At 38.4% G+C, this 14,209-nt stretch overlaps 1 protein-coding gene across 1 annotated transcript in view; it reads left to right on the top strand.

The window, feature by feature from the left end:
- LOC112970317 (serine/threonine-protein kinase TNNI3K) overlaps positions 1-14,209 on the top strand; it is a 109,625-nt gene that overhangs the window by 19,516 nt on the left and 75,900 nt on the right. Inside the window, exons 7-8 of the mRNA XM_026074573.1 lie at positions 12,048-12,146; positions 13,635-13,773. Coding sequence (XP_025930358.1) covers positions 12,048-12,146; positions 13,635-13,773 — 238 coding nt within the window. The remainder of the gene's footprint in view (positions 1-12,047; positions 12,147-13,634; positions 13,774-14,209) is intronic.

The raw sequence follows: 14,209 nt of genomic DNA, 5'->3' as shown, positions 1-14,209 counted from the left end.
CTTCTCAGTGCAATCCTTTCTGTACCCACAGCTGATGTGTTCACTGACAGAATGTTCTGGCTTAAAATCACTGACTGAGTCACAGCCTTATGCTGTTGCAAAATCTGCTTCATCAAGGAGATGTTTATAAACCCTTACAAGTTAAATATGTGTCTAAGTATATGTGTCTAAGTAAAGAAGTACAATACAGCACTAAGAGATTAAAGTTTATTATCTATTATTTACAGCTATACCTCATACCCAAACCTACTGTTTACCACAGAAAATTATATTACCTGGACTTAATTTTTTTCCTGGGTGGAATGCCAATTTAATCTTCCATCCTAATCAGCTGCTGAGAGAAATGAACAACATGTATACAGAGAGAGGAACAGAGCATGCTTCTTRTGTTTATGCATGCACAGAAGCTCAGAAGGATTTTACTGAGTAGTGAGATATTCCTTATGTTTCAAAGTAAATTACGTTCACTCCCACTTTATGGTTCTCTTTACAATACCARGAAATGTAAGAAATAAAACAGAGAGAGAATCAAGACTAAAATATGGACCACAAATGTTGCTTGGTGTATTGCATCTACTACAGAAGTTCAGTTAAATGCAAATCCTGAAGGGGCCAAGTAAATGAAGTAATGTAAGCAAACCGACAGTCCCTACCTCGCAGTGAAGCACTGTAGCAGTGAGTGTCCTAGAAAGCTAAAACCCTTTCAAATATACCTATGCTGTCTATGCCCTTTGGGGAGGGTGCCGCTTTTGATGTCTGCAAGYTTTCTGGCAAATTGTGCTAGAGCTGCTGTTAACTGGTTAATTGCTCTTCTCCAGATCAGTGTTCACTTAAAAGTACCTGAGGCTGGCCCTAGGTTTGTATCCTAGCCTTCATTTCTGGAGACTTCACATCACATGCTGGCTTTGGTAACATCTGAAAGAGTTTTCAGTGCTTTGTAGTTGAGGGATAGTACTAGGAGGTTGGAGACCTGTTTGGTAGTGTTTATTTTGCTTGGCAGGCAACACTGATCTCTGTGAGACATCTGTGCGTGGAATTTTGTACAGTAATTATCATACTAAGCACAAAGCACTAAATTCACTGAGCAGTATTAAACAGAAATCCAGCTAACCAATACTGGTGGCAAAATTGAAACTTTCCTGTGTTGTAATAAACTGTGTGAATTCTCAGGACATCTCCCATGGACGTGTTCAGATGCCTTACATCAGATACCTTTTGTTCTGCATAAGGTTATTTATTGTCGATGGAGAAGYTGCCTGTCCTCCAACCGTACTGAGACTGACCGGTAAATAAAATTGTTTGTGATAAAGCTGGCCCCAAGCTACTTTCATATTATTAAGGCACTTGGGTTGCTGCTTTTTCAGTTTTGGGGAGATTTAACATTATGGTTATAATACCCATGTGTCTGTAAAATCTCTAGTGCAGGTCAGTCCTTGTTTTCAGATATCTTCATCCCAAAGTCTGAATTTGTTCCACTTTCAGAATGATTTGTTTTGTTACCATGTACACTTCTGGACCTGTCAATCTTTTGAGTGCAGTAAGTAAAAAGGAGATGGAAGATTCTCACCTGCTCTATCTTTAATAAAATCTTTGAACTGTTTGTATAAAAAGTGGTGTGATAGCTACCAAAGATGTTTGATGTGACAGTATCCCTCCCAAGCTGATATGAAATATTGCCTGACAGTACTTTCTAACGGATACCTGAAATATTAAAAGACAGACAGATTGACATGTCAGACAGCATGCAAGGAAGCACAGAGACCAAAGTTCCACAGTGTTGTGCACTGGCTTCTAGTGATGCCAGGTATACGCAGTGGCCGAACAGCCCAGAATCTGACCACCAAGGAGTCAGGTGAAACCTTCACTCTTTTTTCTTATGGCTGAAACCATCTCTTTTTATCCTAGAACACCAGAACCTTGCCAAATCAAATTTAGTTCTGAATTTAGTCAAACTTCAGCAGATAACTTTCTTATATTTTTAAAAGAGGTGGTATTTATAGGGCTTATGTACAGGTGTTTAGCTCTAAAYATCATTTAGTGATCCAAGGTATCTGTTTCCTACTTCTAAAAAATGTATATCCTTTACCATCCCTCAGTATGTTTCAGTAGTGTGAAGCAACCAATCTACTAGTTGCCTTGGAGTTTGGAAATTCCTGTACACTTAATTTTGGAAACACAGTAAGTTTGGTCTTTAATTATAGATATTGTGTGGGCAAGCATTCAGCACCCCCAGCTCTGTTTCCAAGGCTGAGAAAGATGATAGATATGATGGAACCTATGTGAAGAATCTGTGCCTGTCAAGCAGATACAAGAGCTCACTGAGCTTTCTAATCTTCAGATGCGAGGAGGTCCTGGATTTTAGAGAAAAATAAAGGACATATGTAAAGAATAATAAAAAAGACRCAGAAAGCAATATAAAAGTTAGAGCTATTCACCAGAGAACAGACATATTAAATAAAAATAATGAGAACCAGATTTTGATTAAAAATAAGACCCCTTTATATTGTGGTGATATCATAGAGACAGTCTGAAAACAGAAATAATTTTTTCAGACTTCCAGAGTGTTTTGAAGAAGCCTTCGTGTTAATAAGACAGATAGAGGGGAACACCCTTGTCCCACTCATTGACATCAAAACAACCAGGTTTTAAYGCTTAATTATGTTAAAAGTCAGGTTTCCAGTCCTGAACATGAAGTAACTGTTACATTTGTAATTCCCATATTTTCAAAAACAAACATGTTTTAGTATTTATGTACTAAAGAAAAGTAAATTCCTATACTACTGCAGTATATGTAAATGGACACATATGTAGAATATGAACCAATACTGAATCTGGACTAAGAATTTAGGCCCTCGACACTGATTGGCTTATGTGGCTAGCGCAGAAAATGCTGTATTTTAAAACAAAAGCCATTCATCTCTAACAAAGACAACTTTCTGCTATCATTCCTTTCATTTTCCTTTTGTGTTCCTCCTACGTTTCTGTCTGCATTTCCCTCCAGAGCTGAGAAGACTAAGGTTCCAATCTTGCAGTGCCCTCCTCTGTAATGCAGAATCACAAAATTGGGGATAAATATTTTTAATAACATTGCATTTCCATAGAAAAATAAAAAGATGTTAAAATATAATGTGTAGAGGATGTAGAAAACACTGAGTAAATACATACTTCTGAACAGAACATTAGAACAAGGAAAGAAATAACTGGGGAATACAAAGAACTCTGCAGTGGGGTTTAAAGTTATTTAAAAAATATCTGGGCCTTGTCCTGTAAATGTCAAAGGAAGCCCTGCTATTTGTTTCATGGCTTCAGCTCCTACTGAAGTCACAGAAAAATGGGGACACTCCGCATCCTACAAGGATAAGGCCACTGATTTGAAAAGACATCACTTATTGCGAACAGTTTTGAAAAGCCCCATTATTCCTTCTTTAGTAATGATCAGATCTTTATCAGAAGTATTCTCCATGGATGGAGTGGGATTCTATATACCTCATTTGGTTCATCTGCTGGTTTGGGGACTGAAGAACTGTAGTTCAAATTCAAGCTTTTTCTTTCCTTCCTTATATAATTGAAATTGTCAGTCAGCTGAGAATCTGCTCTGCTAGATTTAATAGTTTATTTTATCCAGAATTTCAGTAATATTCATGGAAATATGGAATATTTGYTTTAAAACCCTGAAAATGGAATAAATTTAAGAAAAAGAAAATAGATTTTTTGACATATCCTTAATTCCAATAAGATAGATAATTACTTATTCCATTAAATACAAAAATAGCAGAGGTATACACACCAATCTATTCAGTATAATCTATGACTACAGAAGAGGACTGACTATATGTAAGAGCAAGATAGAGGGAACTGGGAAAAAGTAGCTTTGTTCCCCATTTTCCCGAAGAGTTAGTCTATGACTTTYGCTCCATCACCACACCTGAAACCGCTAAGGTAATCACTTCTATAAAATGAGGATACTGGAGGCCATCAGTGTAAATGAGATGTTMTGACTCATTTRAGTCAGTGTGGTCTATAAATATTTCATCTGCTCTATGATTTAATATCATATTTTACTTTACTAAAACTATGCTGTTTGCTTGTTTTATCTATTAATGGAACTTAGAGTTCCTRATGGAAAGAATGAAACATTAATGAAAAATTATTATATAAGCTGGAAACCATGTTAGAGACATTACCAAATAAGTTTAATAAATCTCTCATTAAGTCTGATATTTTGAAAATATTAAATATTTCCAGCCCAGCAAGGTCATTGCTAAATAAATAATGCATGTGCCTCATACACATTTATGTGTTATCCGGTATTACCGTGCTGGAAAACCAGTATCATTGCCTACTTCATTTTGTAAATTAAAGTTGTCATTTTCAGATTACCACCTGCGGGGATGTGTGAACCGGACTGAGGGTTCCAGGCAGGATGAGCCAGTGCTACTTAATTTTTGCCACCTGCATACCTGAGAATGTGAAATGTGAATGTGTTTGTAACAAGGAGCTGTTGGGGTAAAGGGAGTTAGTCCCAAGTTATGGATTTCATATGGTGATAAATCCCTTTTCACTTACAAGTCATATGTTACAACAGTATGTTTGTCACCTCCTGTCTTCACTTGAATGAGTTTTACTGATAATAGGAGTTAAGTTTCACAAAGTCCCTGTTTTCTTCTTTCATTCCCTGCATTTTATGCTAATGTTGCATCTTCCCAGCTCTCTGTCTTATCTGACATTAATTTTTTAGACCTTTACAGAATTATTCTAGAACTAGGAATGCAGAACTGATATTCACATTGCATCAATATAGTTGCAAGGTAATGGGGAGTCAAAGGTCTTGCTCAAAATTTGCCTTTATCTGAAGATCTGGACAGTGACAAAAAGTACTGGAACTCATGATTTTTGAATTCCATAGCCATTTTAACAGATACCGACAAATTGTCCAGACTGAATGAAATGAAGGAAGCTTTATACAACCTAGGAGTGGAAGAATTTCTGGCTTAGAAACATTTGGGTTGAATTTGATCCTCTTTCTCTTTTTTAATTTTTTGAAACTGATTCACTAACTATGAAAAAAACATATCCCTGAGAGCAGATGGAAAATACTTTTTTCTATTCTGTAAATGTTTAAAGTAGCGTAGAACTCACTGATATTAAATCAAGTGTGGTAGCTTTGAAGTGGAGCTCCGCAAGATATTGTCAATGGAATATCTGGCAGAGAAAAAGAGAGAAAAAAGGCAGTGAGGGCACTGAATCCAAAGGGCACAAATCCAAATGGACCACGTTCAGCCTAGGAGAGACCATCAGCTCACATCCATTACTCTCTGCTTGTGAAAAGTAGATCCCAAAACTATAAGGCAATTTTAAAAGCACGTCCTCCCATTTCATGTAATCAGTCACCTAGAAGTCATCACTCTGTTGCTCAGGGTAGGATCAAGCATAGGACAATAATTTGATGCACTCTCAAGGTGGGATGTTGACCATGTGGCTGTCTAGATGAAAAAAGAAATTTGTTCTAGCTGATGTGGCTCATTTTATAATTGAGGAACGAGGGAGGAAAATCAGAGAGCAAAATCCATGTCACAGAGGTACTCTTCCTTCCCTTCACCTCAGCAGTATTTGAAATAAGACTGTTTCAGAGCTTCAAGGAGTCGATGATGTCGGTTCAGATGAGGTGTTATCCAGCACATTATGGTTCGTACCTGCCTGCCACTCTTTCAGCATACTGTGAGTTGGAAAGAGAGAATCAGCACTGCATGTTGAAGGGGAGGAGGTGGCGAGAGGATAGGGACTTACTTGGATGGAGGGGGAAAAGACAAATTCACAGGACAAGAAGGGGTGAGAGGAGCTGGCAGAAAGCAAAGGCAATGTCTCTGAGACCTATTTAAAAAATATTTGGCAGCTCAAAGGACAGAATTAGGTTTGAGGATTTGGATCTTAGGTATCTGCGTCTTTAGGACTTTCAGTAAGACTAAAATTCTATAATTACTTTAGTTGTAATAGTATTAGTGAAAATGATTATTAATGAAACTGTCACTTAGGCACTTCTGAACATTTCCTAGGTGGCTTCACAGACACTGAGGAAGTCCTCAGCCTGGCCACAACATGTTTGGCAAACACAACTAAAGAGGTGTTGAACTGTGGTTCAGTAAAGGACTTTCTTTAACTTAATGGTGCTAACTTGTCTGAAAGCAGTGACAGCTGTTTCACTCCCTGAGAATACCCTTTGTAGCAAGTTTGTGCATGACCCACATTTAAGCTAGAAGTCGAAATAAATGAGGCCTTTTAGAACTACAATACTACTGCTATTGTTAAATTCATGGTGATCTCTTTGCCCAGAAAAGTTGCCTTTAATAATATTGCACAAAAACATTTAAACTATTTTATGTATAGCATCTGCTGATATTAGCAAAAAATAAAAAAAATCCAGTTCTGCTATCCTTTAGCAAAAACAATCCTGGGGAGAGCATTGTATTTCAAGACACCAGTACCTGCATCTTTCATTATTGATTCTTTCTGTAATCTGTGTTTTATCTGATTGGAATAGCTAAGAGAAAAAAAAATACGAAAGCTTATCGCTGGTCTGACATCTGTCCTTATGTCTTACAGGAGAGAATATACTAAACATTTCATTAAACCTTAAACTTTCCCTTAGAAAGACAATTGTACATTCATCAGCAAGTTGTATTTAAAACATTCAGGAACCTCTTTAGAAGTTTCTTAATTCAGTCCCGCCAAGGTTTATTCTAAAATTCTTATAGATATGCAGAGAGTTAAGAGCTGTACTAATCTTGTGCAAAGACACTTTGCAGGGCATGACTGATCATACCCACATTTGCTAAGTTAGAGAGAATTAGGCAAATGCTTGGCACTATTCTTTTTTTTTTATTTTAATAGCTTAATTAATAAAGGAACTCTGAAAACCATGACAGATTCTTTAGAAATTTTAGCATAGGACTATACGGAGGCTAGCACAGGTGCATATGGCTTAATTGTTGAAGTTGTTTTTCTTTAATTTTACCTGCTAAAAAGTCAATAATCATTGATTTTATTTTCTTAGAGGAATTATTATCTCCTGCCCTTGTCCAAAAGACAAAGTCCTTACGTAATCTATTTTATGTTCTATTTTGTTGATTCCTTCTAACCTTCAAAGAGTAGCTTAATTAATAGTCTTTCTTTGAAGTGAACATAATTGACTTGAATATTCAAAAAGCCTCTGAGTAAACCTGTCATAAAAGAACTTCAAGAAAAATTATGGAGTAAGAGAAAAAGTATTGTGGATTAAAAATTGGTTATGCAAGAGAAAGGCCATAACCACTTCCCTCAATCTACTGGCTGTGCCCCTGTTAATACAACCCCGGATGCTGTTGGCCTTTTTTGCTGCCAGGGCACACAGCTGGCTCATGTTCAGTTTGTGTCCAGCRAGACTGGCAGGTCCTTTCCAGCAGGGTTGGAAAATCCCCAGCCTGTRCCGTGCAGGGGTTTATTTCTTCCCACGTGCAGTGCTTTGTATTTGTCTTTGTTGAACTTCGTAAGCATCCTGTTGGCCCATTCCTCCAGCCTGTCTTGGTCCCTCTGGATGGCAGTCCTGCCCTTGAGTGTAATGGGTCTCCCCAGCTTGCTGTCATTTGCAAACATGAGGATTGCACACTCCCATTACGTCCTCAAGAGCCACTGATAAAGTTAAACAGGACAGGACCCAGTACAGACCTGCAATACTCCACTTGTTACAGGCCTCCAAGTAGACCACAGGTCATTAATCACTACCCTCTGAGACCCAGCATCTAATCAGTTTTCTACCTCCCTAGTTTTGCACCCATCCAGACTGTAACATCCCAGCTTGAATACAAGAATATTGTGGGAGACAGTGTTGAAAACCTTGCTAAAATCAAGGTAAATGACATCAGCTGCTCTCCCCACATCCACGAAACCAATTATTTTGTCATAGAATACAATCAGGTTGATCAGGCATGATTTACCCTTGATAAATCCAGGCTGATGGTTCCCAATCACACTGAGGCATTGAGAGRTCGAAGATATTTCTTTTCATTTTTTGTTTTAATCTGGGCAATGATGTTGACTGCAGATCTTAGCTGACTATTGTCAGTTTTCAGTTCTGTTGACGCCCTACAACACCTAATAAAGTCAGCAAGAGCTGCTTTCTCTGCAGCTTGAAAATTTCCCACAGGTTAGGAGCTGCACGCTTAGACATAGTCTGTCTCCTGAGGATTTGGTTTTGGTCTTTGCCTAAGTATTTAAAGCTCTTTTTGCATCAGAAGCTTTCCCCCCTCTGCTTTCTGATGTAAATCTTATCTTTACACATCACTCCAGCATACCCCCCTACTTACAACACCTGCGACTGCTTTCAGTGTTTTCTAAGATTGCATTTTCTTAGAAAGATAGGTTCTCTGTTAAATGCTCAGGATTGTCTCTATTTCCCCATTTTGTCATTTACAGTTAAGTGGAGATTGTTTAACATGACTCACAAAATTCCTTTTATCAGGAGATCACAAAGTAGGTGGCATGGTTGCCATTTGTACAGCCTGGAAAAATACATCAAAATTCATCTAGTTTTCTGTTTACCACCAGAGGTGGAACCACATTGCCCAAAACAGTTTCTTCAACTTGAAGCTCCACAGATTCTTAGGTGGAACTACGTTTTGAATCTGGCTTCTACAGATATTAGGAGGAATCAGAGTTGTGGTCTTGTGCCTGTGTGTTACAGTCTCACAGTTGCATGCCTAAAATAAAATCAAACTGATCCAAAGAAGTTTTATCCATATTACTGTAAAAGCTACAGGTCTAAACATCTCTTTCCAGAGTCAACAGCTACAACTTCAGTTTTATAATAGAAATTTACTCGAAAATTTCAAAGTGAAGATGAATCACTTGAAAATGACCAGGCCATTAATTCACAGACTAATTCGCTCTGTGTTCCCCATCTCTGTTTCACCAAGTTACTAGTATACTGAAAATTCTTTGGACATGGGATGCATGTTGGAGGGAGCAAGTTGTACTAGCCAGCTGGTGACTGTGCATGTTCTTTATTTACTGCCTGAACACATTAACACTCCTGCAGGAAGTGCACACGATAAGACTGTTACTGAGCTGATCTTCATGTGATATAAGATTAGGCAGCTTCTCTAAAGATCTCGGGGGATCTTTCGTAAGATCTCTTTTACTATTAGAGAGTCAAACTCTTCTTGGAGATCCATAGCAAACAGATGAGAGCAAAAGGATGCACAACCAAAGGATGTCATCACACACAAGATTTAGCAAGGGAAATTCTGACTATAAATAAGGGGTAAAAAATCACAGTGGGAGTTGGGCAGCACTGAAACAGGTTTTCCAGAGAGGATGCAGAACCTCCATCCTTGGAGATAATCAAAACTCAATTGGAAAAGGCCTCAAGCGCCCTGACCTTTGAAATGAGTCCTGCTTTGATCAGGAGGTTGGACTAGAGACCTCTGGAGGGCCCTTCCGATCTAAATCATTCTATGATTCCTTCTCTCCATTTCTTTACAACTGAAAACTTTATTTTACCAGGGGGCTGACCAGATGGAAAGCAGCTTTGCAGAAAAAGACCTAGGGGTCCTGATGGGCAGCAAGTTGAGCCAGCAGTGCACCCTTGCAGCAAAAAAGGCCAACAGCATCCCGTGCTGCTTTAGGAAGAGCGTTGCCAGCAGGCTGAGGGAGGTGATTATTCCTCTCTATTCAGCACTGGTGAGACCACATCTGGAGTACTGTGTCCAGTCCTGGGCTCCCCAGTGCAAGAGAGGTATGGACATTCTGCAGCGAGTCCAGAGAAGGGCTACAAAATTGATTAAAGGATTGGAGCATCTGTCATATGAGGAGAGGCTGAAAGAGCTGAGACTATTTTGCCTGGAGGAGGGAAGACTCAGGGGGATCTTATCAATAAATATCAGACTAAACAGATGGAGCTAGACTCTTCTCAGTGATATGCAGTGAGAGGACAAGAGGCAATGGACACAAAATTCAGTTTGGAATACAGGAAATTTCAATACAGGAAATACCATTTAAACATAAGAAAAAGGGTTTTTTTTTTGCTGTGAGGGTGGTAAAACACTGGAACAGCTTGCCTAGAGAGGATGTGGTGTGTCCATCCTTAGAGACTGGACAATATTCAAAACCCAGCTGGACATGGCCTTGAGTAACCTGATTTAGGTGACACTGCTCTGGGCAGGGGGATTGAACTAGACAATCTCCAGAGGTCCCTTCCAACCACAGTGATTATGTGATTCTGTATCGTCACAGAGCCTGGCAGTGGATGCTCTGAATACACCGGGATACTGTTCATCTCCAGGATTGCATTCATTTATTAGTCCTCTTCCCCCTGCCAGCTCCCAACTACTTCCTTGCCACTGTGCTGAGAATTCCTGCATTCTTGGAGCCATACCGCAGCAGCCAAAACCAGCTGTTCATGAGACATGTTTGTGATCTAACTCACAGATGATGCTCACTGTTTACGCGGTTCCTGTCAGAATTGTATCTGTCCCTGCGTAGTGTGCTCCAAAGATATTTTAGCTTCTGGAGAATAAAATTTGGTAAAGAAGGCTGACATTCCCTATCATTCGATTTGTACTCAAGAGGTGCTGAACAGCAATTCCATAGGACAGAAGAAAACAACAACTTTCGCCTCCCCCAGTCTGTCTTCAAGAGAAGGGCTTAGTCCTTGCAATGCTTAGGTCCATCTTACAATGTGCTGAGCACTTTTATATCCTGTTGAAGCCCTTGGGTTTTGAAGAAACAGAATTGGCTCTACAGTGCTAGTTCCAGGGGAAGCTTACAGCTGATATCGTAGTGAAGTAGTTAAAACTATTGGGAACTAGACAAACTTCTATATGTCAGGGCATGGGCCTTACACAGAAAATTCAGTCAATCAATCATGTGGAAAAAAAYGTATTTCAATTTAAATTGTGTAAAGAAATAATCCCTGAACATTAATGTTGCTTAGTAACAGGTCTTAGTTCTTTAAGTACTTGAGAATGACACGGATTTAAACGACTGGCACCATTGTTGCATGTGTGATATGATTTGTATTCTCAGCTTCGATAGTAATTGACAGAAATGCACATCATCCATCACAGCTGGCATTACCTGGGACCATCAGTGGAAGTCTCAATGGGGAGGTAGAGGTGTGACTAGCGTAGCATCTGAGCTAGCCCCTTCCCTTTCCTTGTGATTCCTTCAGATTGCTAGGGGGGCATGCTGGGGGTCGTTTCCCTGTTGCTATCCATGCTGTGAGTGATTTGCCATCCAGCACCTTTCATCTTCATTAGGCTTAAAAATTAGCATTCACCAAAATGATATGTAGAGCGACTCAAGTAATACATGATACAAGCCCTTTAGCATGAATGAAGACTCCCTTGTGCTTCAAAAAAAATTAGCAGCTCTTAGACTTCAATAAATAATCCAAAGTGGTTTAATTCAAGCTTCCATTTTGACAGTTATTCAGAAGGCCGGTATTTCATAATTAACAGCTGTTCAACCAAAACATTGGCCTCCTGAAAGAATAAAAAAGTGGCAATTTGAAAGAAAACACTTAGGGTTATTTATTGAAGTCGAAGGGCTATTATCTTCTAAAATACAAAGAAATCTTTACACACTGAGGGAATTATGCTTGAGGATTTACCTGAATACATTTACATTTAAAAGGGTCTTTCATTTTGTTTTATTTACTTCTAAAAACTCTGATACTGCTCTTTGTTCATAATGCTTAAAAGAAAATTAAAGGCTATTCTGAGAAACTCCAGTCAGTCATTTATATGCCTCTTCCTTCACAAATAAGTTTTTTTTTTACTGGCAAATACATTTTCAGGCTTATTTCTAAAGCATCAGTGACATTCAGTGTTCAGTTAAAGTACTGTAAGTTAATCACTTTTACATGTTGTACAGAGTTCTTCACCTTTATAGCTTGCTTGTTTGAGTCTTTTTGTTTTCTTTTAAACTGGTGATGTGAGGTTTTAAACTCTTGTTTTACTAGTTGACCACATATAGGGCTTCTAATTTGAATCTTTTTGTTTGTTTCCTTCTAGGCAGTTGATATCCTTTTGCAGCATGGAGCTTATGTGAATGTTCAGGATGCAGTTTTTTTCACTCCACTGCATATTGCTGCATATTATGGCCATGAGCAGGTAACTAAATGGGGGAAATTTGAGAGAGCTGAGAGGTGAAACACTGAGACAAATACAGGTTTATTGTTACATACTTTCCCTTTATATTCCAGAGGGTCCTGCTATGAAAAGGCCTCATATACAGAAGTTATCGTCTTAACCAGTCAGTCTCTGGTTGTTTAAGAGTCTGAATATCAACAGTAAATCTCTATATGTTCATCCTCAGTGCTAGACCCCAGTAAAAATTGGTATCCTCCCCTCTAGACCTCTTGAAACAAACAGTTGTCTAGCCAGCTTTGATAACTTATGAACAGACTTGGACCCAGAAGCATGTTTCATTTGATGCTTGTCATTCATCCCACATTTCAGAGACTGCTTAAGACATGTGAGAATATTGACTTAAATATCTCCAAGGAAGTGAAAATCTCTTGCCAGTGATAATTAAATGGCAATTATACAGGTTCACCTTGGAATTCACAGATTAAATTATTACCACTTTCAAGCTAATGGAAAAACTGAGGCTTTTCAGGGCAGAATTTTCCATGAGGTATTGTGCATATGACAGGTCAAACTGTGCTTGTTTCATTTACGCAAGTCATGAAGTTATTAAAAAGTATGCTGAACTTCTGACCAAAATTGACACCAAACCTCCCAATTCCCTTTTTTTTGCTAAAGTATTATTCATACATGGTTTATTTAACAATCCAGCCGGTTGCCCTGCAATAGTCCTTTTATGTGAAAAGTAATCGTGGATCTATGTTTGCTTATGCAACTCATTCCCCATACCTTTTTTTGGCTAGAGGTATGTATGCTGGGATATTTTTGAATTTCAAAGCACGACCTCTGGGTAGAGTGTACTTCTCATTTCAGTGACATGTGACTTAGAGCGCACTGAGGAGTGGTCGTGGGAAAAGCTTTTGAAAGGACAGAGTCCAGATGCACGGGTATTTGGAAATGCTCTGCTTCTGTGATTTAGTAGCAGCAGCAAGGATGCGCACAACGCATGTATTCCTGAGATCCTTCTTTTTATGTATATTCACCTCATCATCCAGTAACATTAAGAAACTCCTTGCCTGTTGGGCTGAGAGATTAGTTTGCTTATTTGCCATGAACCACTTTTGAACAAATAGTCACAGTCTAGTGAAATTATGTTAAAATGAATATGGTGCTTTTGTGATAAGAGACACTGTTCAGAAAGAAAGCTAAGGCTCTGACACATCTAATTTGTGGACTTTGAGGACRTGTACTTTATTATGCTGACTGGTCAGTTAAACAAATGTATGTGTTTTCTAGCCCTTTACCATCCATATAATTTTAGAGAATGAGCTGGCATTTGCTCTTGAGTATTTTAACATTTTTGTAGACAGAGAACTTAAAAATGAGTTTCCTAATGTATCTCCTCTGTTTTAAGAGATGTTCACGTATAGTATTAACCAATGCAATATTCTTTTTGGTTTTGTCAGATATATTTTCATGTGATATTTCAATTAGCCTTGATGAACTATTTAGGTAACCCACCTCTTGCTAAAGTTTGGAGCTGATGTGAATGCAAGCGGGGAAGTTGGAGACAGGCCTCTCCATTTAGCTTCTGCCAAAGGCTTTCTCAATATTACAAAGCTCTTGATGGAAGAGGGAAGCAAAGCTGATGGTAAGAAAAGATACAGAAACATTCAAATTTAACATTGTATTTTATATGCTGAGTCAAGCCTTGAATCTTGAATTTAGCCTCCTAACACTGTGTGTGTGTGTGTGTGTGTGTGTGTGTGTGTGTGTTTGTATATTGACTTTAGGCAACTGTAACAAAAAATAACAATTGGAGAGCTTTTCATTACTTGTTTGTGTTGTCATCTCTCTTGCATTTTGCTTCCATGGATAAGTTAGAGGTGAAAAACAATAGCAGAAAACAAAGCTGAGATTAATATATATAGTTTATTATTGAGACACTGATCCAATCAGAGAACACATGACCATGTGGCCTACATCTCCAGTCATAATGGTTTAAATGCACAATAAACTGCTAGTGAATGAGATATAGATGAAGGATTTTAAGTCAGAATTATACAGCAAGTAATTTAAAATAATTC

The sequence above is a fragment of the Apteryx rowi genome, unplaced genomic scaffold (genome assembly GCF_003343035.1).
Source record: "Apteryx rowi isolate R43461 unplaced genomic scaffold, aptRow1 scaffold_39, whole genome shotgun sequence".
NCBI classification, from domain to species: domain Eukaryota; kingdom Metazoa; phylum Chordata; class Aves; order Apterygiformes; family Apterygidae; genus Apteryx; species Apteryx rowi.
Note: the sequence above shows the minus strand (reverse complement) of the source record. Positions and strands in the feature narration are given on the sequence as shown.